The sequence below is a fragment of the Hyla sarda genome, chromosome 5 (genome assembly GCF_029499605.1).
Source record: "Hyla sarda isolate aHylSar1 chromosome 5, aHylSar1.hap1, whole genome shotgun sequence".
Lineage (NCBI taxonomy): Eukaryota > Metazoa > Chordata > Amphibia > Anura > Hylidae > Hyla > Hyla sarda.
Window position 1 is genome coordinate 184,908,361 of NC_079193.1, and position 21,518 is coordinate 184,929,878.

Below are 21,518 nucleotides of genomic sequence, written 5' to 3' on the forward strand. Positions count from 1 at the left end.
AATCACTTCTATTTAAAAATCTTAACCCTTGTAGTACTTATCTACAGTATACTACAGAGAAATTTGTTAAGTTCTTTTCTGTCTGACAACAGTGTTCTCTGCTGACACCTCTGTCCATGTCAGGAACTGTCCAGAGAAAGAAAGGTTTTCTATGGGGATATGAGTCTAATCTGGACAGTTTCTGACACGGACAGGGGCGTCAGAGAGAACTGTTGTCAGACAGAAAAGAAATTCCCAAATTTCTCTGTTTTATACAGCAGGTATTAAGTGCTGAAAGGATTAAGATTTTTTTAATAGAAGTATTTTACAAATCTGTTTAACTTTCAGCCACCAGTTGATTTGAAAACATTTGTTTTCTACTTGTTTCCACCGGAGTTCCCTTTAAAGTATGCAAAAGATCTGGTACCTGTGTCATTGTTCTGTTCCTAGGTTTGAGCTGAACAACAGAAATCTTATTTGCTCAGTTTCTTAGACGGTGCACAGAGACATAGAAGCGCAGGTCTCCTCCTCTGTGTGTGCAGTGTATGGAGACACCCCCAACATTTGGCTCCAGCCACCAGTTCTGGGAGAACTGAAAATTAAAGATTAAAGGGTAGCTCCCATCATCCGTTTTTTTTCCTATTGCCCATCTATCCCTAACCCCCTCCCTGCTTTTAATTTTTGTTTTAATATATTAAAATGGCTTTTTGTCTGCCTGGTAGTGTGATAACTACCAGGCAGACTTCCCCAGCAGGCAGACGTCACTGATGCCTGCTGGGGGCGACACTTCCGCCCTTAGTTCACTATACAGGGTGCCTCCAGCTGTTTCACCTACTGGCTGTCAGGGCATGCTGGGAGTTGTAGTGGTGAAACAGCTGGAGACACCCTGTGGTGAAAACAATAACTTTGTTAGCGCTGCAGTGCTAACTCGAACCCCGCTCCCCCAGCCATACCTCTAGTGCAGAGCCTGCTGCGGCACTACCCCCGAAACCCCCCCCCCCAGCCATACCTTTAGTGCAGAGCCTGCCGCAGCACTACCCCTAACCCCGCTCTCCTCACCCCCCCCCCCCCCCCGCGTGCAGCCATACCTCTAGTGCACAGGAGCTGCGGCGGCGGCGTGTGAAGCCAGGGAACCAATGCGCTCTCAGCGCTCGCTCACCCCTGTCTGATTGACAGGCAGGGAGCAAGCGGAGGCTGAATGAATTAGGACCGATGCCCGGCTGAGGCATGACGTCACGCCAGGCTGCAGCCGGCCACTAGGAGGGAGACCCTTAGTGGCCGGTTTTCAACATTAAAATAAACTATTTTAATGAAAAAAAAAATGTAATAGGTTTATATTAGAGATATGTTGTAGTACATAAGTACTACAACATATCAAAAAAAAAAAAAGTTTGGTGACAGTGCCCATTTAAGCCTGTGGAGCAGAAATCTGCTAAATATAAATATATGCAATATACAAGTTCTATAACAGCCAGAATAAGTGCTGCTCCTCATATACACACACAGGGAAGCTTATCCTGAAAGGATAGTTGAAAGTTTAGTGACCAGTTAGTGGTTGTCCAGTAAAAAAACAACTTATCCCCCATCCACAAGATTAGGTGAGATCCGACAGCTCGGACCCCCACGACCCCCAGAACGGGCCCAGCTCTCAGAGAGCGCGTGTGCTGTAGACGACATGAACTCCAGCATCTCAGGTGCTCCCATAGTAATGACAGAGCTGGGGCCCTGTTTTGGAAATCACAGCAGTTGGACACCCGCCCCATGATCAGACACTTAGTGGGGGGGAATTTATCAAAACCTGTCCAGAGAAAAAGTTGTTGTGTTGCCCATAGCAACCAATCAGATCGCTTCTTTCATTTTTCAGAGGTCGTGTTAAGAATGAAAGAAACAAGCTGATTGGTTGCTATGGGCAACTGGCCAACTTTTCCTCTGGACAGGTTTTGATACATCTCCCCCATATAACCTATTCTGTGAGAGGAAAGAAGTTATTTTTTACTTTACAATCCCTTTAAAGGGGTACTCCGCTGCCCTGCTTCGGAAGCTCCGCTCCCCAGCGTCCGGAAGTTTATTGTTCCGAATGCTGCGTGCGGGCTTCCGTGTTCAGGGCCGCCCCTCATGATGTCACACCCGCCCCCTCAACGAAAGTCTATGGGAAGGGCCGTCGCGCCCCCTTCCCATAGACTTTCGTTGAGGGGGGCGGGCGTGACATCACTAGGGGGTGGGCGTGACGTCACTAGGGGGTGGGCGTGACATCATGAGGGGCGGCCCTGAACAAGGAAGCCTGCACGCAGCGTTCGGAACAATAAACTTCCGGACGCTGGGGAGCGGAGCTTCCGAAGCAGGGCAGCGGAGTACCCCTTTAAGTGGAAACCGAAAAACAGCCTGCTACAATGTAACTGCCAGTAGAACAGGAGTTATGTCAGGGAATTAGAAATGAAGGAAGATTTTTTTTTTTGGGGAAAAGGTCTTGAACATTTACGAATACATAGATGCAGAGCAGCCAGTCCAGCAGGATTTTCCCAACCCTTCCCTAATGAAACCTGACACCTCATGACTGCACATGTATCATCCACCCCACAACCCAGAGCAGTATGGGTTAAGTACAGCTAGAACCTTTCACAATGTCAGAAAATATAACAAATAAACCTGCCATGTAGGGGTCATCAACTGCACTACTGAGAGGAACGTGGTGTACCTTATGGCTCATAAAATAGGACATTCTTCTTATATACTGACATCTTATGTGCCTGAGATATCAAGACCAAAGTAACTCAAATATAAACACCACCAGATCATTCAGCCATGCCCCTCTAAACAGCAGCGGGCACTGGGGTCTACCCACAGATTCATACACAACAGCAGGACAACGCCACTGGGCTGGGAAACTCTTATTATTTATGACTTCTACACCTGCCAAGTTCAACTTCATCCTTAGAGGTTAATAAATTACGATTTCCTTCCACTTCTATGGAGCACGATAAATGTGGTGCTCAACTGAACCACATGCATTCCAGGCACACGGAGGTCACAATAAGGGATCGACCGATATCGGTTTTTTAGGGCCGATACCGATAATCGGTGCAGGTTAGGGCCGATAACTTATACCGATATTCCGGTATAAGTTATCGGCTATCTATTCCCCCGCGACACCGCTGCAGATCATTGATTCAAAGCGGGCGCTTTAAATCAATGCACTGCAGTGGCTTTTGCGGGGCCATAGGCCACCGGCGCCGCCACCACCCGCTTCTCTCCCCTACCTGTCAGGGTGGTCCGGGCCATCCATCCTTCCTGTAGTGTCCGGGGGCGTTCCGGGTGAACCGGTCCGGGCTGTCCTTCTTCTCCGGCGGTCATCTTCTCCACTCCGGGCAGGCTCCGGCCTAGTACGCTGCATAGACGCCGCTGCGCAGTGACACCCGTGCGCAGCGACGCACCTGACGTCACGGCGTAGCGGCGTCTATGCAGCTACTAGGCCGGAGCCTGCCCGGAGTGGAGGAGATGACCGCCGGAGAAGAAGGGCAGCCCGGACCAGTTCACCCTTCACCCGGAACGCCCCCGAACACTACAGGAAGGATGGATGGCCCGGACCACCCCCATTACGGGTAAGTTTAATTTTTTTTATTGACTCGGAGGGTGGGGGAGGGGCCCGACCGGTATAGCGGTATGGGCAAAAGTCCATACCGGTATACCGCCCAGCACTACGGTGGGGGGTGCGACACGGTGCGGTGGGTCGGGGGGGGGGGGGGGGGCGGTCGTGGTGCGGCAGGTCGGGCAGGCGGTCGCGGTGCAGTGGGGGTGGGGCATTATCGGCAACGTAATTGCCGATACCGATAATGCCCAAAATTGTGATTATCGGCCGATAATATCGGCCATACCGATAATCCATCGATCCCTAGTCACAATATGGTGGAGAATATGATGGGTCTCACACAGTCCATACACAGAGATCACACAGTATAAGGGGTCTATGGTGAAGATTATGATGGGTCTCACACAGTCCATACACAGAGATCACACAGTATAAGGGGTATATGGTGAAGATTGTGATGGGTCTCACACAGTCCATACACAGATCACACAGTATAAGGGGTCTATGGTGAAGAATGGGATGGGTCTCACACAGTCCATTCACAGGGATCACACAGTATAAGGGGTCTATGGTGAAGATTATGATGGGTCTCACACAGTCCATTCACAGGGATCACACAGTATAAGGGGTCTATGGTGAAGATTGTGATGGGTCTCACACAGTCCATACACAGAGATCACACAGTATAAGGGGTCTATGGTGAAGAATGTGATGGGTCTCACACAGTCCATTTACAGGGATCACACAGTATAAGGGGTCTATGGTGAAGATTGTGATGGGTCTCACACAGTCCATACATAGGGATCAGACAGTATAAAGGGGTCTATGGTGAAGAATGGGATGGGTCTCACACAGTCCATTCACAGGGATCACACAGTATAAGGGGTCTATGGTGAAGATTGTGATGGGTCTCACACAGTCCATACATAGGGATCACAAAGTATAAGGGGTCTATGATGGAAGAATGCGATGGGTCTCACACAGTCCATACACAGAGATCACACAGGATAAGGGGTCTATGGTGGAGAATGTGATGGGTCTCACACAGTCCATACACAGAGATCACACAGTATAAGGGGTCTATGGTGGAGAATGTGATGGGTCTCACACAGTCCATACACAGAGATCACACAGTATAAGGGGTCTATGGTGAAGAATGTGATGGGTCTCACACAGTCCATACACAGAGATCACAGAGTATAAGGGGTCTATGGTGGAGAATGTGATGGTCTCACACAGTCCATACACAGAGATCACACAGTATAAGGGGTCTATGGTGAAGATTGTGATGGGTCTCACACAGTCCATACACAGAGATCACACAGTATAAGGGGTCTATGGTGAAGAATGGGATGGGTCTCACACAGTCCATTCACAGGGATCACACAGTATAAGGGGTCTATGGTGAAGATTATGATGGGTCTCACACAGTCCATACATAGGGATCACAAAGTATAAGGGGTCTATGATGGAAGAATGCGATGGGTCTCACACAGTCCATACACAGAGATCACACAGTATAAGGGGTCTATGGTGAAGAATGTGATGGGTCTCACACAGTATAAGGGGTCTATGGTGAAGATTATGATGGGTCTCACACAGTCCATACACAGAGATCACACAGTATAAGGGGTCTATGGTGAAGATTGTGATGGGTCTCACACAGTCCATACACAGAGATCACACAGTATAAGGGGTCTATGGTGAAGAATGTGATGGGTCTCACACAGTCCATTTACAGGGATCACACAGTATAAGGGGTCTATGGTGAAGATTGTGATGGGTCTCACACAGTCCATACATAGGGATCAGACAGTATAAAGGGGTCTATGGTGAAGAATGGGATGGGTCTCACACAGTCCATTCACAGGGATCACACAGTATAAGGGGTCTATGGTGAAGATTGTGATGGGTCTCACACAGTCCATACATAGGGATCACAAAGTATAAGGGGTCTATGATGGAAGAATGCGATGGGTCTCACACAGTCCATACACAGAGATCACACAGGATAAGGGGTCTATGGTGAAGAATGTGATGGGTCTCACACAGTCCATACACAGAGATCACACAGTATAAGGGGTCTATGGTGGAGAATGTGATGGTCTCACACAGTCCATACACAGAGATCACACAGTATAAGGGGTCTATGGTGAAGATTGTGATGGGTCTCACACAGTCCATACACAGAGATCACACAGTATAAGGGGTCTATGGTGAAGATTGTGATGGGTCTCACACAGTCCATACACAGAGATCACACAGTATAAGGGGTCTATGGTGGAGAATGTGATGGGTCTCACACAGTCCATTCACAGAGATCACACAGTATAAGGGGTCTATGGTGAAGAATGTGATGGGTCTCACACAGTATAAGGGGTCTATGGTGGAGAATGTGATGGTCTCACACAGTCCATACACAGAGATCACACAGTATAAGGGGTCTATGGTGGAGAATGTGATGGTCTCACACAGTCCATACACAGAGATCACACAGTATAAGGGGTCTATGGTGAAGATTGTGATGGGTCTCACACAGTCCATACACAGAGATCACACAGTATAAGGGATCTATGGTGAAGATTATGATGGGTCTCACACAGTCCATACACAGAGATCACACAGTATAAGGGGTCTATGGTTTAGATTGTGATGGGTCTCACACAGTCCATACACAGAGATCACACAGTATAAGGGGTCTATGGTTTAGATTGTGATGGGTCTCACACAGTCCATACACAGAGATCACACAGTATAAGGGGTCTATGGTTTAGATTGTGATGGGTCTCACACAGTCCATACACAGAGATCACACAGTATAAGGGGTCTATGGTGAAGAATGTGATGGGTCTCACACAGTCCATACACAGAGATCACACAGTATAAGGAAGGGGTCTATGGTTTAGATTGTGATGGGTCTCACACAGTCCATACACAGAGATCACACAGTATAAGGGGTCTATGGTTTAGATTGTGATGGGTCTCACACAGTCCATACACAGAGATCACACAGTATAAGGGGTCTATGGTGAAGATTATGATGGGTCTCACACAGTCCATACACAGAGATCACACAGTATAAGGGGTCTATGGTTTAGATTGTGATGGGTCTCACATTCCATAAACAAGACGTCTGCTCATTTCAGAAATAGTAACAAGTTCCCTGAGCGCCCAGTGGTGCAGACAGAGCTCCTGCCTTAGGCTCGACAACTGCTGACAGCGCCGGACACATCCGCTACACTGGACGGTACTGCGGAAGGGAGGGCAGCACAGCTCACACAAGCACATACAAGCCCCACACAGGTGAACGTCACCTTCTCCTGCTAGAACACACACGTTACACAAAACAATCACCGGGAAGTAAACGGATCCCGCCAAGCACTACCTGACGGCTGCGCCTCCGCCATTCCTCCCTCGCAGCCACAGTACAAATCACGTGACGTGTTGTCCACCGTGAGGATCCCAGAGAGCGCGACCGCAGCTCCACTGACACCGCACTGTGCTCTGCCTTCTGCTGACGTCACAAGCTCCTAGTCGCCGTACCCATCATTCTAGGCCCCAGGCGCGCATGATCTGGATAAGCTACGCCCCCTGGTCTCGGGCTTGGTTTTTTTTCTTTCTTCAATAACTTTATTTTTCTCAATGTTATCGATACACCTCACGTGCACATAAAGCTTTCCACATTGTGCATATGTGTTTTATGATAGGTCAGAGCTAGCCTTCATGGTCACTGGAGATGTGTCATCTGAATATGGCCTATTTGTGGTGGCCCAGTACAGGAGTTGTTACCCCGTACCCTTGCTGCCCTGTCAGACAGCCTCCCTTCAGTGTCCCCTGGGCCCCCTTTGTCCCCATTTGTCCTCTCCTGTACATATGTTTACCATGTATTATACTGTGTAATCTGTGAAGAAAGCGTTGTCACTTTAAGACTGTTTAACATGTGACTTGTCATGTGATTGTTACCCAGGAGGTATCAGTGACCAGGTGACCTAGGGGTGACCAATGGGCTCTCTGCTAGTCTCCCCCATATAAGCCCTGGTTAGAGCCTCCGCTCACTTTCCTTGAGCTTAGAGCTCTTGTTGCTGAGGCCCAGTGCAGTGAAGTCTAGCTGTGTATCTGGAGTCATCGGAGGCCACAAGTAAGCCACAGTCACGGCATTGTCAGTCACAAGTCAGTCAAGTCAAAGTTATCTGTCAAGTCAGCTTGGCCTGCACTAAATTGTCCTGTTATACTACAAGTCCCAGCAAACCCTTAAAGCACAACTGTAATCCTATTTTGACCCCCCCCCCCCAGACCACTATAATGGTGTTCCAGTTGATTATAAGGTGACTGCAGACATACCTTTATTGCTGTTTGTTCTTCTTTTCTATCTAATGAAAACCTTTTATCCAAAAGTCAGGCACAGTCGGATAGGCGTGGCTTGGGGTTCGCCAAACCCTGTCGCCACCACGCCTATCCTGCTTTCCAGTGCTTGGACCTCTGTGTCTTACTACACAGTGCATGCGCCTGTCCCATCGGTTCTAATGTGCACTCGCCGCCGCGTCCTGAGTTGACAGAGCGAGCGATCGCTCTCGACATCTGTGCGCTCAGTGCGCATATGCTGTACTAGAGGCAGACACTCGTCTGCTCACTGCCTCTAGAACAGCACATGTGCACTGAGCTAGCCGGGAGTGAGTGCTCGCTCTGTCAATTCAGGACGTGGCGGCGGCGCACGCACGTTAGAGCTGACGGGTTGGGTGCATGCGCTGTAGATGCACTGTGTAGTAGGACACAGCGGGCCCAGCGCTGGAAGGCAGGATAGGCGTGACGGCGGCGGGGCATGGCGAACCCCAAGCCACACCTATCCGACTGTGCCTGATTTTTGGATAAAAGGTTTTTATTAGTAAGAAAAGAAGAACAAACAGCAATAAAGGTATGGCTGCAGTCACCTTATAATCATCTGGAACGCCATTATAGTGGTCTGGGGGTCAAAATATGATGACAGTTGAGCTTTAAGGTGTCTAAGTCACTGGCCACCTCCGTGGGCTCTGGTTGAGCTGTATAGACTTTTCCACCTGTCTAACCTCAGTAAAGCTACCGGTGTCCATAACTTGGCATCAGAGTCATAATTGACGAACCCCCCCCCCCCGTGCCTAGCCCAGCATCAAGCAGTATACCTTCAGGTTTTATTGAGGATAAACCACGCACTGACGTCACGAATACAAGGGGTTAATGCCATCTGCCCCTAGGGTAATTCCATCTGCCCTGCATCACACCCCACACCACAACTTTTGGCATCCTACGAACAGGATATGGGTGTGCGCCTTATGGCTAAAGTCCTTCCCCAGTCTGAACTTTGTCCAGTATTGTCAGAAAATCGCATACTGATGCACATAAAATTTGCGCTAGCAAGTGTACGGGACTTTGTCATTGGAAAGTGTTTTACCCGATGCGCTTGTGAAATAGAGGGGGAGTTGAAAAAAGGTCTGTTATTTGCCATTGTGAACTGCAGAGTCGGTACCTGAAAGGGTTAACTTGGTCCAGTGTTTCTTGCGTGTGCGAGCGGTCGCACCTCCGCCCCATCAGTCCCTAGCAGTTGCACAGGGGAAGATTTTGCCGACCGGACCAGAACAGGAATTTCCCTGCAGTCATATTGGAAGCTCTGGCTGTTGCGTTTGTCTCTGCGGTTATCTGTCAAGCACACGCTGCAGCGCAGACTCTGCAAACACCAGCGACTTCCAGCATTAAGTCTCTGGTGTCAGTGGCTGTCAGTCTTAACCCATTAGTGCCTACAAGTCTGGTCCCAAGACTATTCACAACCGAGTGCCTGCAAAATAGAGGGGCAGCATCCATTACAGTGCCCCCATTGGCCAAATCAAAGCCGCTGCAGCGCTGCATTAAGCATCTTAAAGGAGAACGCACCTTATTTCTCTTAAAGAAACAGCGCACTCAAAAATCAACAGGATGTCAGAACCCAGCTCTCCAGATTAACCTGATGCCAGCGCCCCTTCATCTCCACCAGCGAGGTCATCACCTGCCCCAGTTGTTGGGACCTTGCCTGCCCTGCCTGTAGTCAACATCAACAGTCCTGGTTTTCCAGTGCCTGTACCGGTATTCATGGGGAACCCTGTCCTCCTTACCTACAGTGGAGACCCCGACACCTTGAGGGATTTCAAAAAGAGGATCCAGAGTTTGTTTGACTTTTACTCTTTCTCTCCTAACTAACAGGTGTAATTACACACAGGATAACCACAGGGACCAGCATTGGAGGAAGTCCGCACCTGGCCAGCCTCCAAGAAGGCAACTGTAGAGCAGATCTTTGAAGGACTGTACCAGGTATTTGAGTCACATTCTCTATCAGAGGTACGTATCTGGCTGTATGGAAGGTGACAAAAGCCAGGTGAGACCTTGAGAGCATATGCCGTAGCCCTACAGAATGGCATAGAGACTGTCCAAAATTTAGATGGTATAACTCCCGAGCAGGGCAACAAGGTGTTAATGGACAGATATATTGATGGGGCTCATAATAAGTGTGACAAAGCCCAGCTGAGAATGTTAGCGGTCCAAAACCCCAACATGTCATTCCCCGCTTTCAAAATACTGGCTATACAAGGGATTGAGTCTGGGACTGAGTTAGAGGAAGTTTGTACACCCCTTACATCCGTTCAAGAGCCACTAGGGGTGGTAACCAGACCTATACCACCACCGTCACCAGCCCCCTGCCACAGTATTCTCTACTTTGCCAGTCACCGCAGCCTAAGATTTACAGAGTGTTAGGCAGGACATTGAACAACTGACTAAGGCTGTAAAGGAGCTTGCCACCCTGGCCGCTCCACCTGACCGTGAACCGTCCCTGTCTAGAAAGCCTGCCCCTGCTCCTGCTCCCCGCAATTTCAATTACCGCAATCCTCTGCCCAATAGACCCTCGGGGACTCAAAGACCCTTTTGCACTTACTGTAATAAGTCAGGATATGGGATAATGCAGTGCTGGTATTTAAATGGATTTCCCCTGAGGTCGAGGACCGGCCCTCAGGAAAACCGTCATCAGGTCTAATCCCCAAACAACCTAAATCAGGACTCTCACTTTATGTCGCCTCCTGCCCCTATGTAAAAATTGTTGTAGAAGGTGTACAGTTGGAGGAATTAATAGATACAGGGTCACAAGTGTCTATTATACCTAAAAAGTGTTTTCTATCAGCATTGGGATGCTAATTTATTGTGTGCTCCTAATGATGTTAACTTCCGAGTAGTTTCGGGTAATGGGCAACCAGTTCCAGACTCTCCAGAGGTGGTGTTGCGCAGGTCCCAAAGGTCAACACAAGGACAAATGCCAGCTAGGTACAAAAAGTAAGTCACAGTACATTGTATAAAGTTGTACCAAGTATAGTCCACTATAGTCAGTCTATATATAACTAATTTAGTCTAGTCATTTGTAATGTCTAGATTAGACTGTAGACTGTAGCAAAATGTATATTCCTAGTCCACAAATATCAAATGTAGATATGTCTAACATTTTTTCCTGTCCACGTGTACAGGGTACTCTACTGGCCAGAGGGTTCCCCTGAAAAGATAAATAAGCATGTGTAGGGACAGAGTGCGGTATGGAAAGGTAACTTCGTTGTGTAGTATAAAATTACCTGTTGAGTTCTGGGGAGAAGTGGTTAGTGCCGATGGGCCTCAGCAGCTAAAGAATTGGGTAAAGAGCCGCCGGCAGCCCAATCCGCAACTCGTTGCGTTTCAGTGTCTAGAGTGTGTTACAAATGCAGATACAAGGGGAATGAATCCCACATGTTTGAGTTTTGACATCACCAACATTTTTCGTAAAGCGCTAAATGGACTCGTTTCTGTTTTGTTTTCCATAATCAGACCTGTGAAGGACATTTTACACATATGCTCCAGGAACTGTTGTCACTAGGCCCCAGTGGCCGCTTTCGGTCATCTGCCCTCCAGGACTTGGCGCAGAGGACGGCTGTGCTTAAGAGGGGGAGTTTGTGGTGGTCCAGTACAGAGTTGTTACTCCATACCCTTGCTACCCTGTCAGGCAGCCTCCCTTCAGTGTCCCCTGGCCCCCCCTTGCACTTGTCCCCCATGTACATATGTTTACTATGTATTATACTGTGTTATGTGTGAAGAAAGCGTTGTCACTTTAACACTGTTTAACATGTGAGTTGTCATGTGATTGTTACTAGGCCTGCACGATATATCACAACAGCAATCGTATAGCGTTTTTTGCCAATTGCGATATGTCGATTTGACCAATGCTAAAAAAGTGTGATTATTTACCTGCTCCCCGGCCACTGCAGCTCCAGTGACGGCGCCCAACGGCAGGAGCTCTGGTGACGGCAGCAGGGGCTCATGTGGCGGTGGCATGTGCTCCTGTGGTGTCGGCGAGGATTGGCGCAGCAGAAGCACCTCACTGCGCTCCCCTACCTTCATTGGCGGCGAGGATTGGCCCATCAGTCCACGTGACTGCGCTCTCCTCCTGTGATTTGGCGTTGAACATCAGGTGAGGAGGTTAACCCCACCATGTCCGGCCGCCATAAATAAACGGCGCAGCGGTGCAGCAGGTAAATGAAGCAAGCTCAGGAGCTGAGCTCGCTTCATACTGGCTAATGCTGGACATCACCGATCCGGGTGATGTCCGGCATTAACCCTTTAGACGCAGTGATCTAAGTTGATTGCGTCGTCCAAAGTTCCGGTAGCTCAGTAGAGCTGAGAGGACGGGCGGAGGTTCCCTACCTGCCTCCGGCTTGTCCGATCGGCGCTCTAATCATGCTGGCAGCGTCATCAGCCAGTAGTAATGGAGCACCGATAACACTGATCAATGCTGTGCTCCTACAGCACAACATTGTTCAGTGTCTGCAATCACAAGATTGCATCTAATAGTCTCCATGGCAGTGTTTTCCAATACAGTGTGTCTTCAGCTGTTGTAAAACTACAACTCCCAGCATGCCTGGACAGCCTTTGATCGAATGATTGCTATAAATAGTCCCCTATGGGGATTATTAACCTGTTGGGGACGAAGGGCGTATGCATACGCCCTTGCGTCCTGGTACGTAAGGACGAAGGGCGTATCCATACGCCCGTGGGAATTTCGGCCCCCGCCGCGCGCCGGGCGGGGACCGGGCCGGGGTGACTGCTGATATCTATCAGCGGGCACCCCGTGCAAATGCCCAGGGGGGTCATTAGACCCCCCCATGTCGGCGATCGGCGCAAATCGCAAGTGAATTCACACTTGCGATTTGCGCCGATTCCGGGTCATTACGGGTCTATGGTGACCCGGAATAGAAGGGGTATCGCAGGTGTCTAAGACACCCACGATCCCCCTAAAGCGATAGGAGTGAGGTGGCATGGGTGCCACCCCTCCTATCTCTGCTATTGGTGGTCTAGACGCGACCACCAATAGCAGATCTGGGGCGGAGGGGTTTACTTTCGTTTTCCCCGTCCTGCCCTCCCACAATAGGCGGAGCAGAACGGGGAAAACGAAGAGGAGCGGCGCCGGAGTCCACTTACCCCTCCGGAGGCAGCGGAGGGACGGGGATCGGCGGCGGCGACGGAGATCTGCGGCGGCGTGCGGCAGAAGAGGACGGCTCCCGGATGCGACGGAAGCCGGTGAGTAGTTGCATAGCAACATCTAGAGGGCTACAGTCTGAGACCACTATAGTGGTCTCTAGACTGTAGCCCTCCAGATGTTGCAAAACTACAACTCCCAGCATGCCCAGACAGCTGTTTGCTGTGTGGGCATGCTGGAATTTGTAGTTTTGCAACAGCTGGAGGTCTGCAGTTTAGAGACCACTGCACAGTGATCTCTATACTGCCCTCTAGATCTTGCAAAGCTGCAACTCCCAGCATGCCCACACAGCTGTTTGCTGTCTGGGCATGCTGGGAGTTGTAGTTTTGCAACATCTGGAGGTCCACAGTTTGGAGATTACTGTTCAGTGGTCTCTAAATTGTAGCACTCCAGATGTTGCAAATTCCAGCATGCCCACACAGCAAACAGCTGTCTCGGCATGCTGGGAGTTGTAGTTGCGTACCTCCAGCTGTTGCATAACTACATCTCCCAGCATGCCCTTCTGTGATCAGACATGCTGGGAATTGTAGTTTTGCAACAGCTGGAGGCACACTGGTTGGAAAATACGGAGTTAGGTAACAGAACCCAACTCAGTATTTTCCAACCAGTGTGCCTCCAGCTGTTTCAAAACTACAACTCCCAGCATGTACTGACAGACCGTGCATGCTGGGAGTTGTAGTTTTGCAACAGCTGGAGGCTCACTGGTTGGAAAATACTGAGTTAGGTAACAGAACCTAACTGAAGGTTTTCCAACCAGTGTGCCTCCAGCTATTGCAAAACTACAACTCCCACCATGTACTGACAGACCGTGCATGCTGGGAGTTGTAGTTTTGAAACAGGTGGAGGTTTGCCCCCCCCATGTGAACGTACAGGGTACATTCACACGGGCGGGTTTACAGCAAGTTTCCTGCTTCAAGTATGAGCTGCGGCAAATTTTTCGCCGCAGCGCAAATTCCTAGCGGGAAACTCACCGTAACCCGCCAGTGTGAATGTACCCTAAAAACACTACACTACCACCTAATTACACTAGTAAAACAGTACATATACACCCCCTTACACTGTCCCCCCCAATAAAAATAAAAAACGTATTGTACAGCAGTGTTTCCAAAACGGAGCCTCCAGCTGTTGCAAAACAACAACTCCCAGCATTTCCGGACAGCCACTGATTGTCCAGGCATGCTGGGAGTTTAGCAACAGCTGGAGGCACCCTGTTTGGGAATCACTGGCGTAGAATACCCCTATGTCCACCCCTGTGCAATCCCTAATTTAGTCCTCAAATGCGCATGTGCTCTCTCACTTTGGAGCCCTGTCGTATTTCAAGGAAACAGTTTAGGGCCATATATGGGGTATCTCCGTACTCGGGAGAAATTGCACTACAAATTTTGGGGGGCTTTTTCTCCTTTTACCCCTTATGAAAAGGAAAAGTTGGGGTCTACACCAGCCTGTTAGTGTAAAAAAAAAAAATTTTTTACACTAACATGCTGGTGTTGCCCTTTACTTTTTATTTTCACAAGAGGTAAAAGGAAAAAAAGACCCCCAAAATTTGTAACGCAATTTCTGCTGAGTACAGAAATACCCCATATGTGGGCGTAAAATGCTCTGCGGACGCACAACAAGGCTCAGGAGTGAGAGCGCACCATGTACATTTGAGGCCGAAATTGGTGATTTGCACAGGGGTGGCTGATTTTACAGCGGTTCTGACATAAATGCAAAATAATAAATACCCACATGTGACCCCATTTTGGAAACTACACCCCTCACGGAATGTAATAAGGGGTACAGTGAGCATTTACGCCCCACAGGGGTCTGACAGATTTTTGGAACAGTGGTCTGTGAAAATGAAAAATTTAATTTTTTTGTTTGCACAGCCCACTGTTCCAAAGATCTGTCAAACGCCAGTGGGGTGTAAATGCTCACTGCACCCCTTATTACATTCCGTGAGGGGTGTAGTTTCCAAAATGGGGTCATATGTGGGGGGTCCACTGTTCTGGCACCACGGGGGGCTTTGTAAATGCACATGGCCCCCGACTTCCATTCCAAACAAATTATCTCTCTAAAAGCTCTGTGCATTGTAGTGCGCTCGCAGTGCACTTGACGTCCACATATGGGGTATTTCCATACTCAGAAGAAATGGGGTTACAAATTTTTGGGGGCATTTTCTCCTATTACCCTTTGTAAAAAAGTAAAATTTGGGGAAAAACCAGCATTTTAGTGGAAAAATATATTTTTTTCATTTACACATCCGACTTTAACAAAAAGTTGTCAAACACCTGTGGGGTGTTAAGGCTCACCGTACCCCTTGTTACGTTCCTTGAGGGGTGTCGTTTCCATAATAGTGTGCGATGTGGTTTTTTTTGCTGTCCTGGCACCATAGGGGCTTCCTAAATGGGACATGCCCCCTAAAAACCATTTCAGAAAAACTCACTCTCCTAAATCCCATTGTTGCTCCTTCGCTTCTGAGCCATCTAGTGCACCCGCCGAACACTTGACATACACATATGAGGTATTTTCTTACTCGAGAGAAATTGGGTTAAAAATTTTGAGAGGATTTTTTTCCTTTTACCCCTTGTAAAAATTCAAAAACTGGGTCTACAAGAACATGCCAGTGTAAAAAATGAAGATTTTGAATTTTCTCCTTCACTTTGCTGCTATTCCTGTGAAACACCTAAAGGGTTAACACACTTACTGATTGTCATTTTGAATACTTTGAGGGGTGCAGTTTTTATAATGGGGTCATTTATCGGGTATTTCTAACCAGAAGACCCTTCAAATCCACTTCAAACCTGAACTGGTCCCTGAAAAATTCCGATTTTGAAAATTTTGCGAAAAATTGGAAAATTGCTGCTGAACTTTGAAGCCCCCTGATGTCTTCCAAAAGTAAAAACTCGTCAATTTTATGATGCAAACATAAAGTAGATATATTGTATATGTGAATCAATACATAATTTATTTGGAATATCCATATTCCTTATAAGTAGAGAGCTTCAAAGTTAGAAAAATGCAAAATTTTCAAATTTTTCATGACATTTTTGCATTTTTCACCTAGAAAGGATGCAAGTATCGCCGAAAATTTACCACTAACATAAAGTAGAATATGTCACGAAAAAGCAATCTCGGAATCAAATTTATAAGTAAAAGCATTCCAGAGTTATTAATGCTTAAAGTGACAGTGGTCAGATTTGCAAAAAATGCTCCCGTCCTTAGGGTCATAATGGGCTCCGTCCCCAAGGGGTTGAAGTGTAAAAATTAAAGTAAAAAAAATTTGAAAAAACCCCTCCTCCAATAAAAACTTAAATTTTCCCTATTTCAACTATTAAACTTTTCCCTATTTCACCCCCAAAAAGTGTTACAGGTCTTCAAAATAGGGGGATCTTAAACGTACTAATTTGGTTTAAAAGTTTGTGATTTTTTTTTAAGCACAACAGTAATAGAAAAGTATGTTATCATGGGTATCATTTTAATCCTATTGACCCAAATAATAAATAACTCATGTCATGTTTACCATAAATTGTACGGCGTGAAAACGAAACCTTCCAAAATTGGCAAAATTGCGGTTTTCTTTTTAATTTCCCCACACAAATAGTAATTTTTTGGTTGCGCCATACATTTTATGGTAAAGTGAGTGATGGCATTACAACGGAAAACTGGTCACGCAAAAAACAAGGCCTCATACTCGTCTGTGGAGCAAAATATAAAAGAGTTATGATTTTTTGAAGGCAAGGAGGAAAAAACAAAAACGTAAAAATAAAATTGTCTGCGTCCTTAAGGCCCAAATGGGCTGTGTCCTTAAGGGGTTAATGGAGCAACTTTATAGTATGAAAGGGGCTTAACTGCTCTGCTATTCCTCTGCACAACTTGCCCTGAAAAAAACACAACAGAAAACTGCACTTTTTGTCCCCCATAAGGCATCATTATGACAAATTTTGTTAAGCATTTTTTTGGTGTGAAAAAAAGCACCACACAAAACTGTTCCCTGTTTTTTTTGTCTTCAATTATGCAGTTTTTGTGGTTATGACCCACAATAGTAAGTATTAGTATATATATTTTCAACATATTGAGATCTCTGGGAGGAGAAGTGCCACAAAATTGGAAATAAAAAGAAATAACAGAACATGCTGCCATTTACATAAACTGCCAGGTACACCAGGCCTGGTGCAAGGATTTTTGCCACCATAGACAAAAGCAAATTTTGGCATTGGCTCCTCCCTTTGACACGCCCCACCTTACTACTGGGGGGACAGGCAGAGCCGGCCCTAAGGGACACACAAAATGTCACTGGAGAGTAAAAAAAAATGCCATGTACCTTTTGCCATTTAATTTTTCTATATTGACTAAAGTTATCTAAAAAAAATCTAAAGTTATAGGGGTCAGAAGAGGACAATTTTAAATGTATTAATTTTCGTGCATGTAGTTATGATTTTTTTTCCCCAAAAGTACAACAAAATCAAACCTATATAAGTAGGGTATCATTTTAATTGTATGGACCTACAGAATAATAAGGTGTCATTTTTACCGAAAAATGTACTGCGTAAAATGGTGTTTTTTCTTCAATTTTGTCACACAATTATTTTTTTCCCATTTCACCATAGATTTTTGGGTAAAATGACTGATGTCATTACAAAGTAGAGTTGGTGGCGCAAAAAATAAGCCCTCATATGGATTTTTAGGTGCAATATTGAAAGGGTTATGAATTTTAAAAGGTAAGGACGAAAAAATGAAAGTGCAAAAACAGAAAAAGGCGTTAAAGGGGTACTCCGGTGAAAACCTTTTTTCTTTTAAATCAACTGGTGGCAGAAAATTAAACATATTTGTAAATTACTTCTATTAAAAAATCTTAATCCTTTCAGTACTTATTAGCTGCTGAATGCTACTTATTTGCTGTTCTGGCACCATAGGGGCTTCTTAAATGTGACATGCCCCCAAAAACCAGTTCAGGAAAAATCACTCTCCAAAATCCCACTGTCTCTCCTTCCCTTCTGAGCCCTCTATTGTGCCCGCCGAACACTTGACATACACATATGAGGTATTTCCTTACTCGAGAGAAATTGGGTTACACATTTTACTAAGATTTCTCTCCTTTTACCCCTTGTAAAAATTCAATAACTGGGTCTACAAGAACATGCAAGTGTAAAAAATGAAGATTTTGAATTTTCTCCTTCAAGTCTATTGCAGGGGGCGTGACGACCGCCACGCCCCCTCCCATAGACTTGTATTGACGGGGGTGTGCCGTGACATCACGAGGGGCGGAGCCGTGACGTACCGATGCTCTGGCCCCTGTATTGCCCGTCATTACGTGCAGAGCGATCTCTCTCTGCGCAGTAATGATAGCGGGGTGCTGCAGCAGCGATCCCCGGGGTCCCCAGCAGCGGGACCCCGGCGATCTGACATCTTATCCCCTATCCTTTGGATAGGAGATAAGATGTCTAGGGGCGGAGTACCCCTTTAAAGTGACAGTGGTCAGATGTGCAAAAAAATGGCCGGGTCCTGAAGGTGAAAATGGGCTGGGTCCTTAAGGGGTTAATGAACATTTATCAAACACCTGTGGGGTGTTAAGGCTCACTGTACTGCTTGTTTTTTGTTTTGTTTTTTTAAATCCTTTTATTATTTCATTTTGCAGTTTACAAAAGAGAAAAAAAAAACAGTCCTCCCATCCAAAATTCATCATGATACATAAACTAAAACCCTCCTAACCCCCCCCCCCCCCCATCCCCAGCACTACATACAAAACTAATTATGAGGGCAGGGAGTCAGGAGGACCGGTAACAACCAAATAACATTCAATTCCTCCATCCCATGTAAATCCCACTTGTATAATCAACTATCTCGTTGTTCCTTTTAATAACTTGTCTTCCAATAACTCCTATTCAACTCCCTTACTCTTATACCACCTTTCCTCCAAACTCCGTGTCCTCTTCCCCCCCTACAATATAACCTTCTATCCTCCTCATATTATTATACCAATCAACACAGCTAGGACTCCTAGGGGAAATCCAATTCTTAACAATCAACAGACGAGCATGGAATAGCATTCTTAAACATTTTTGTTTTTCCTTTTTTCATCCCTTGAGTCATTACCCAGAACGGCCAAGAGGGGGGAAAACTCTATACATATACCAGTTATCTCCTCGATTCTACCATATATTTCTCGCCAATACTTAACAATCTCAGGACCGCTCCATAGTAGATGTAATTGACCTGCCTTCTCTATATTACACCTACTACAATTGCTATACACAATATTGCCTGTGTATGGTGAGTGCAATCTTTCTTTGACTCTTTCTTTGTGGATTACGTTTCTTACATTGAGTTGCACCACCGATGTCCACACCCACGCCTCACCTGCACGGACACTAGCCCGCACTCCTGCACTATACCCTAATTCTGCAGTGCCGGATCCACACTTTTCCAGTTCCTCACAATATTAAATTGTGTTAATCTATAATTCAAGTTTGGAGATACCAAATTAATATTTTTCCGTACACTATCCCAATCTATTATTTTACTAAAATCAGTCTCCTCCTGCCATTGTTGGGAGCTCTTGTGGAGTAATTTATTTTTGGACATGCCTATTAAAGCTCTATACACATACCAAATGTATTTTTCCCTAATTTTACTACCCATTATTTTCCCCAAGATCTCAGGGTAAGCTGAATGTATGTGACCTCCTTTATTAATAAACTCAAGAAACGCCTTTTTTTAAACCAATATATTCCAACCATCCGCCCTCCTTCAAGTTAAATTCTTCTTTCAATTCTATCCAATTCTTGAATTTACCTCTCCCCCATACATCTTTTATCCTGACACACCTCGTATTTCTAAGTAGGCTTATCTCTCCCAACTCTCTCACCTCGTGTATATTTAAAGGGGTCCTACGCCCCTAGCATATTATCCCCTATCCAAAGGATAGGGGATAAGATGTCAGATTGCGGGGGACCTGCTGCTGGGAACCCCCGGGATCTCCGCTGAAGCACCCCGTTATCATTACTGCACAGAGCAAACTCGCTCTGTGCGTAATGATCGGTGATACAGGGGACGGATCATCTTGACGTCACGGCTCCGCCCCCCCAATACAAGTCTAAGGGGGGGGGGGGGTGGCGGCTATCACGCCCCCTCCCATAGACTTGCATTAAGGGGGTGGGCTGTGACGTCACAAGGGGCGGAGCATCACAGTGCTCCGGCCCCTGTATCGCCGGTCATTACACACAGAGCGAGTTTGCTCTGTGCTGTAATTATAGCGGGGTGCTGCAGCGAAGATCCAGAGGGTCCCCAGCGGCGGGACCCCCGCGATCTGACTTCTTATTCCCTATCCTTTGGGATAAGATGCTAGTGGCAGAGTACCCCTTTTATATCCATCTGTCTCCTAAGTACCCTCCATGTTTAAACCAAGCTTTTAACCATCAACACCTGCCTCCATTCACCTCCTTGTAACTCTCCAGATTCAAACAACTGGAAGATATCTATAAAGGTCACACCACTACCGGATAATAGAAAATCAAAAAAGGCGAAATCTTTCCAAGTAGTCAAATAAATTTGTCCTGCCAAGAAATACTTCTATATGTCTGGAAAATCTATTACATCATTCTCCTTAGTTTGGCAAAAATATTCTAGTTTGGTTCTTGTTCTCTTTCTACCCCGGATTAACTAATTGAAGATTGAAATAATTTTTTTTAAACAGCTTCATCTCGCACCAATTGGTCATGACCCAAATACATACAGAATCTTTGGCATCAAAACTGATTTAAAGGGATATTCCAGGCAAAAACTTTTTTTTATATATCAACTGGCTCCAGAAAGTAAAACAGATTTGTAAATTACTTCTATTCAAAAATCTTAATCCTTCCAATAGTTATTAGCTTTTGAAGTTTTCTGTCTAACTGCTCAATGATGATGTCACGTCACGGGAGCTGTGCATGATGGGAGAATATCCCTTGAATGATGGGAGAATATCCCTATAGGAGCTGGACAGCTCCCAGGACGTGAGTCATCAGAAAGCAGTTAAGAGAAAACAGAAAACAGCAACTCAACTACAGAAGCTAATAACTATTTGAAGGATTAAGATTTTTTTATAGAATTAATTTACAAATCTGTTTAACTTTCCGGAGCCAGTTGATATATAAAAAAAGTTTTTGCCTGGAATACCCCTTTAATTAATGTAATTGTTTTCCACTTTTGATAAATTTTAATCATTCCATGTATTTGCCTTCTTTTCTATATCCTTTATTAATTTTAAAGTGTTTAACTGATAATATTTTCCTATCTCATTAGATACATATATATATATATATATATATATATATATATATATAGATATATATCAATAAATATTTGCATTTTTCTCTGAGGAGTGTAGTTTCCAAAATGCGGTCACATGTGGGGAAGGTCCACTGTTCTGGCACCGCGGGG

The 21,518-nt window shown here is 46.1% G+C and overlaps 2 protein-coding genes across 3 annotated transcripts in view; one reads left to right on the plus strand and one right to left on the minus strand.

Moving 5' to 3' along the window:
* Nucleotides 1-7,163, minus strand: part of NFX1 (nuclear transcription factor, X-box binding 1) — a 100,679-nt gene extending 93,516 nt beyond the window's left edge. Inside the window, exon 1 of the mRNA XM_056520900.1 lies at nucleotides 6,951-7,163. Within this exon, the coding sequence (XP_056376875.1) occupies nucleotides 6,951-6,972 (22 nt within the window). The 5' untranslated portion in view covers nucleotides 6,973-7,163. The remainder of the gene's footprint in view (nucleotides 1-6,950) is intronic.
* Nucleotides 6,750-21,518, plus strand: part of LOC130273684 (dynein axonemal heavy chain 5-like) — a 334,039-nt gene continuing 319,270 nt past the window's right edge. Inside the window, exon 1 of one of the 2 annotated variants that reach the window (XM_056520899.1) lies at nucleotides 6,750-6,812. Coding sequence is in view for 1 of the 2 variants with exons in the window: in XM_056520897.1 (XP_056376872.1) it covers nucleotides 10,872-10,891 (20 nt within the window). In the remaining variant the exon portion in view is untranslated. Of the gene's footprint in view, nucleotides 6,813-10,606; nucleotides 10,892-21,518 lie in introns of those variants that run through there. The other variant, XM_056520897.1, reaches the window with a different exon arrangement.